The sequence below is a fragment of the Charadrius vociferus genome, unplaced genomic scaffold (genome assembly GCF_000708025.1).
Source record: "Charadrius vociferus isolate BGI_N301 unplaced genomic scaffold, ASM70802v2 scaffold1, whole genome shotgun sequence".
NCBI classification, from domain to species: Eukaryota; Metazoa; Chordata; class Aves; order Charadriiformes; family Charadriidae; genus Charadrius; species Charadrius vociferus.
The window spans coordinates 4,310,839-4,317,801 of NW_009647680.1; the positions used below are offsets into that span (position 1 = coordinate 4,310,839).

General features: G+C 42.3%; 1 protein-coding gene across 1 annotated transcript in view; it reads right to left on the minus strand.

Moving 5' to 3' along the window:
• The window catches only part of FOLH1B (folate hydrolase 1B), a 34,364-nt gene extending 28,442 nt beyond the window's left edge, over nt 1–5,922 (minus strand). The window contains exon 1 of the mRNA XM_009881244.1: nt 5,844–5,922. Within this exon, the coding sequence (XP_009879546.1) occupies nt 5,844–5,922 (79 nt within the window). The remainder of the gene's footprint in view (nt 1–5,843) is intronic.
• Between the last annotated feature and the right edge of the window lie 1,041 nt (nt 5,923–6,963).

Below are 6,963 nucleotides of genomic sequence, written 5' to 3' on the forward strand. Positions count from 1 at the left end.
GGGTTGCCGCTCTCTCGCTGCGGTCTGTCAGTCGGCTCAGGCGCGCCCGCCTCCCCGCTGCCTTCCCCCTCACTCCCTGCTTGTCCTAGGTACCCCCACACCCCGTATTACTTTTTAACTTGCTGCAAAGTGCACTGAGGAGGTGAAGTGATGGTTTCCAGGCCTCGTTCTGTGCGGCTGTTTCGTGCAGAGCTGTGCCATGCCCTCCACAGGGCACACGCCAGAGTGGGCAACACCAGCAAGGCAAACGTGAGGGGAAACTAAAAGTAAAAGCCATTACTTCAAGAGATTCCTTTTAAGAAATATTGTACCCTGATAACCGACACTCTTCAAAAGGCGATAAACAGTCTTCAGAGTGGTGTGTGCCCCTGTGGAGGTGGGTTGACTACCGCACACCCCTGTGCTCTGTGTTTCTTTCCAGTTTACGGAGGTACGACCCCAAAGAGTGCAGGTGCACCCCAGCTGCTGGGTCGAGGACAAGCCTGAAACTTTGTACGCTTGACCGTGCTGGAGTCTTTTTTTCCACCACTTAAAATTGCCACTGTAGAGTTTTGGAAAAAAACCTCTCAATTCAGTTGGGTCATTGCATTTTGGATGAGGCTGTACCTTTTAGGTCCATGAACAGAGAGAAATTTTGGACACAGAGCTGACCTCCTGGGCTCTGTGTGGATTTTCATCCTCAGAACCCTTGCTCAGGTGCCAGCTAGGGAGACAGCTGATGTTTAAGACATAAAGGCTGTAGTTATGGTGTGTCCATGTCCACATGTAGTATGTGCAGCCTGTTCTCAACAGAAAGTGCAAGCGCTCTACAGGACTGCTCGTATTGCACCACACTACTTGCTGATGCAAACGAAACCTAAGTCTAGGATGAATTCCAGGCACTGGACTTTCATCTGCAGAGCCCATTGCGCTAGGAAATCTTAGTACAAGACCACTAGATGGGCCTTGTGGAAAGCAGAAGTGTTAGTTGCAAAGAACAATGCACCAATGACAAAGCAGTAACGTGCTTCAAAATTTTATAAGGCACAAAAAACCTCAAATGACCAGATAGATAAAAAAAAGCCAGTCTTTGTGATATTAGTCCTGTCTCATGCTTTATACCAATCCTACGCAGTCTGGCCCTATTGTGCAAAAGCCCTGCTTTTCATGATACTCTAAGCGGGGTACTCTGCCACATTGTCAAGTCAAACCCAGATGCCTGCCAAGTTGCCCTCAGCATGCTGGCTGTTGTAGATACCTTTCTGGAATGGCCAACTCTCCCCTGTAATATATAGGGAACTTATGTTTGGAAAGGTTGTGAAAGGTTGTACTCTGACCCAGCAGTCTACTTTCTTTCCCCATTCTGTACCTGGAGGGGCATGATGCGCCCATGTTCACTACTCCACCACTACTTAGTGATGGAAGCTGAAATCAATGAGATGTTTAAGTTAAGTGGGCTGAAGAATGGAACATGTCTTCTGGTATTCCTAAAAAGATTAATATGGCCAGGGCACCTTTGGGCATAGGAACTTGGAAGAGCTCCTGGATCAGCTAATTTCTGTTGGAAATTAAGTTAATGAAGCACCATGGGACTAGGGCAAAAGAGTGTCTTATCTCTTGATTAATATTCCAGAGGGATTTAATCAATCCCAATGGTTTATGGCCACACTTATTCAGGTAAAATAAGACGGAAAGGAACAGCGAGGAAACTGAGATGAGAATATTGTCAAAAGTTTGGTGCTGTTCAGCACTCTGAAACTAATTGACCTGCCCACACCACTTAGAAGCTCTGAATTACTGCTCTCAGACATTTTATATACAGTCTTACCATGTGCCTGCAGCTTGGACAGGACATTGTGACCCTTAAATACAAAATAGCAGCAGCCAAAGGCCATAGGAAAGCTTTATTCAAGAACAAATTACAGTTATGATAAATGCATAAATGCTTGTTCCTACACAGAATCATATAGGTCACTTTGCAGGCAAAGCCATTTCACTAAACCAAAAATGTTCAATAAACCTAAAGTATGAAAAGTTAATGTTTCTTCTCTCTCTATGCTTTAGTGGAAAATCTTGTACTCATCACAGTACTTTAAGTTATTTTTCTTATCTCTGAGCTGTGAGGAATGTATGAAAAAAATTTTTTTCAATTCATCCACCTGAAGAAACAAACTCACTTTTTTGAGATGCAAATCTTAGGCAATGTTTTGTTTAGGATTACCCTTATACATACCATTTATCATGACACAGTTTTCCTTAGGTCCAATTGAAGCGCCAATTTAGCGTTACTATTTTAGGTAAGGCCTGTACTTGCAAGGAGGAACCTAGCTGTATATTAAGGTGCTGTTCAAACACAGATACAATAAGATCAACTTCTGTGGTACTTTCTTTTGATACACCTGCAGGATTACTACTTTATTCTTTGCTAGCCCTTCAGCATGTGAAAACATTGTCACATTAATTTACTGTAAGTAAGTCTTACAAATATTTCTGGGGAGGGTTCTTCATGTACCTATTAAATGCATGTTGTGAGCTTACTCGGATTTGGGATTTGGGGAAGGGTGAGGATAAGTTGTCTCAGCGCCAGTTTTTGCAGCAGCCTTTTATTCCTCTGAGTCACAAAGCTAGTTGGTGACTGGTACAGGAGCTTCCAAACTCTTTTGGTTAGAGGATAAAACAAAGGTGAAAACAGTTACATCACTTACAACCCACTGGAGGAACAGCCAGCTTAGTGTTGAGATAATACTACTGAAGTGTCTTGATGACAGCTTTTATAGCTTGTCAAATAGAGATGTGATTGCTTATAGCTGACAGTGTTTGTTACGGCTTGAACTGTGAAAGAGTGGATGCTCAAATGCACGGAGTTCTGCTGTGGCATTGGTGACAGGCTGGCTGAGAGCTTATGTGCCAGGGTCTGAGGGAAGGCCAACAAGGGGATATCATGTGGGTGATCTGCTACTGACTGCTGTCTCAAGACAAGAAAATGGATTAAAACTTCTTTGGATAACTAGAAGAAGTCTCATGATTACAGGTCCTTCAGCATGGGAGTGGGTAAGCACTAGAACAGGCTCCCCAAAGATGTGGCATATAAATTCTTGGAGCTTTTTATAAGACCTGAACAAAGCCCTGTGCAACAGGATCTAACTTGGACATTAGCTCTGTTTTGAGCAGGAGTTGGTCTGAATTGACCTCCTGGAGTCCCTTCTAACATTTTTTTCTATGATTCTGTGATTTTAATGGAGAGCTGCTTGTGGATTAATATGCGGTCTGCTTTGTAAATATTAAAGTCTCTGTGTCTCTTAGAAATTTATGATACAGATAGTGAAATGAAAAGACTTGCCTAGCTCCCAAGGGTTCTGTCGGATTAAATAATTTGTTTAGAAAAAAAGTAAAGAAATTCATGAGTTCCAAGACTCTATTATGCTACAGAACCACTCACTAATTAAATTTGAAGTGTTTCTGATAAAAGTTATTGTTACATGCTTCATAAGTGAATTAAATTAGATATATTGTTACAAAGTGTCAGTAGAAGAGCAGGAAATGAAACCTAGAAGACTTTTCACCTAGAAAACTTTTCTTACACTTTATTCTAGCTTCATATTTTCAAACTATTCAAAATACCAGCTTCATACTTTTTACTCATATAACATAAGGCATGCAAATAATAAGTAGGTTTATAACTCGTGTTTTCCTTTCCCCTGCTATATACTCTTCTCGTTGTATTTCAATAGAAATTGCATAGATAAAACTTTCTCAGGGGCCTAGAAATCATGCTGCTTTTGATTTTCACATCACTGCAGTGCTTCCTAAACATCCTGTTCTGCAAGGTGCTACATGTGTCTATGTACTGGAAACAAAACTTGAGATTTCTTAATGTCTTTCTCCCTATAGGTCTCTGTATAAAGAAGTCAGAACGCTGCCTCTGTACCTACATGAAGCACTGAGCAATGATAAAAGTAAATGTAAACAGCACCTCCCCGATTTTAATTTTTGGTAGTCACATTTATTAGCTTTCTGTGTTGGGTTTGTGCCTTGTCTCTATGCTGTGCACTTAGAGATCTGCAGAGTACTGACATTGCTGACATAACATTCCTTCAGCCGAGGCTCTGGTGACTATCCAAAAAAGCAGCAGTGGCAGGGCTGCTTCCCTGCTGTAATGGCTCCCTCATTTTGTCCTCCTTCTCTCTTTGGAGTTCCTTTTTGTATCCTCTTTTCTTCTATTCCAGCTCTTAAAATTCTGCAAGGGAATCCATTCTTATGCCCTAATGAAAATGGTAATGAATTGGCCATAGCAACTACCTGCTCAGGTGTGCTCTTCTGTAACTCCTTTCTGTCTTGAATAGTGACATTAGTTACTCTGTCAGAAATAATTAGGCTTCCATCTTCTGGGGATTGCTAATGAAATGCTGGGACACTTTATCTTCTACAGAGGTCACAGAGGTGAATATCCATCTATTTGCAGAAGGGAGTCCGGTTACTCAAATAGTACAGCATGTTGGGGTAGTGCATTGTAAAAGAAGGAAGAGGAAGGTACTGTGAACTAGTATAAAGGCCTCTAAGGACCTGTGCTACACATGGGAAGACCTAAGATAATTCTGAATTGTAATAGAGATTGTCCCAGCCGTAGTGCTGCAAGATGCAGAAGGATAAAGCTAAGTAAAGATGCTTGCACTGATTTAACAGCTTGCCATACTGAATGAGGGAGCTTTTGCTGTTTACTCCTGCTGTTGGCTTCACAAGTCAGTTGTCTCCCAATTGTGATGCTCACTGGACTGCTCATGAACTGATTCATTAGGCTTCATCAGCGTGGCACAGAAGAGTATTTACTTCTCCCAGCTTCAGTTCGCTGCTGGGTTATGGTCTTGAATTGGCCTGTGGAGGAGTCAGACAAGCTGCAAACATGGAAAAAGGTGACCCAGGGAGTATCTGCCCCTTTTGTGGCAGTAGAATGTTAAATCAGGTCAAGCTGCCCTGTATTAATGTCACCATGAAAACATAAATGGCCTTCTATTACTGCAGAATTAACCCCATGATGGCTGAACTGCCTTAAATCTTTCTATGGATTGAAAACAAGTTTTTACAGAAAGGCAATTCCTTCTGTGGGTGTTTTCAGCTCTTTCCTCCCCAGGGCATTGATCTTTCACCTATAGCAAGCACAGATTTTTCTGGTGGTTCTTGGAGCAAAGACTGCCATGCCAATGTGGAAAACGAGGAGAATACAGCAGAATTAATTATGTATACATGGAAATCCTCTCAGGTGTTAGGGCATAGTTGATATCAAAATGTGTACCCTTCTGCTCTGAGAAATCAATAAACTGCAATGTAGTCATGTTGCAACTGCCTTAAGATGAGCATCCTGACCATTTGTGCTTTCCTCATAGCTGCACTGGAGTGCTACTAATATCCTAGGTTTTGCATGCAACAAGGTGCTTACCTGCACAGACTTAAATTATATTGCCTGTTAAATAACCCTCTTTACTGATGGTGAGTCACAGTTAGTCAATATGTATTCTTTGAGTTGTACAGAATAGTCATGTTGCTGTGGGTATCACTGTTATATGTCATAGAATCATAGAATGGTTTAGGTCGGAAGGGACCTTAAAGACCATCTAGTTCCAACCCCCCTGCCATGGGCAAGGACGCCTCCCACTAGACCAGGTTGCTCAAAGCCCCACCCACCCTGGCCTTGAACACTTCCAGGGATGGGGCATCCATAACTTCTCTGGGCAACCTGTTCCAGTGTCTGATGACCCTCAGAGTGAAAAATTTCTTCCTTATATCTAATCTAAATCTTCCCTTTTTTAGCTTAAAACCATTACCCCTCGTCCTATCGCTACATTCCCTGGTAAAAAGTCCTTCCCCACCTTTCCTGTAGGCCTGCTTCAAGTACTGGAAGGTTGCTATAAGGTCTCCCCGGAGCCTTCTTTTCTCCAGGCCGATCATTGTGGTCCTCCTCTGGACTTGTGCCAGCAGGTCAATGTCCTTCTTATGTTGGGGGCTCCAGAGCTGAACACAATATTCCAGGTGGGGTCTCATGAGAGCAGAACAGAGGGGCAGAATCACCTCTCTCGACCTGCTGGCCACACTTCTTTTAATGCAGCCCAGGATACACTTGGCTTTCCGGGCTGCGAGCGCACATTGCCAGCTTATATTGAGTTTCTCAGCAACTGACACCCTCAAGTCCTTGTCCTCAGGGCTGCTCTTAATCCATTCTCTGCCCAGCCTGTATTTATGCATGGGATTACCCCTTGCATGGGCCCACTTCGCAAGCCTGTCCAAGTCCCCCTGGATGGCATCCTTTCCTTCCAGGATGTCAACCACACAACACAGGTTGGTGTCATCGGCAAACTTGCCGAGGGTGCACTCAATCCCACTGTCTTTTGGCAACTTTGTCTGCTCCTACCCATTTATTCTTTAAGATTTTCTATTGCAGAGATGTAGTATGTGCAGTCAGAAGCAGGGATCCATTTCAATTCTGTTGGTGAACAAGACATAGCAGCTTTAAATTTTAAAAACAAGTTAAAAATAGGCAACACTGTTATGGACATTTGTGTTTGTTGTGTGATTGCATTGTAATGCAAAATATGAAGCTTATTTTTTTAATAGTTTCCTGTTGTGAATTTCATTTTCTCAGAAATGAGAGGCTAATAATTCTCAGTGGGATTTTTTGTGGTCAGATGTAAGAAATAAATATTTGTTCCAGAAGTTTACAATGTCTGTTTCAATTTTTGTCCTATTCAGGATATTTCTGTGGTTGGAGATTTCATACTCTTTTATATCTTTTTATTTCTTTTATTATATCAAGAAATTAGAATACTTGGCCTTAGATAGCACCATTTCTCCTGGTTCGTTTGTAGCACTTTATGCAGCGTACTTCTTTTAAACCTCACCGAGTCTGAAGTACAGAGTCTTTCTGACTTGTCTGAGGTCACTAGTAGACAGGAAGGTCTCTGATTTCTCAGCCCTGTGTCCTGACCACAAGAC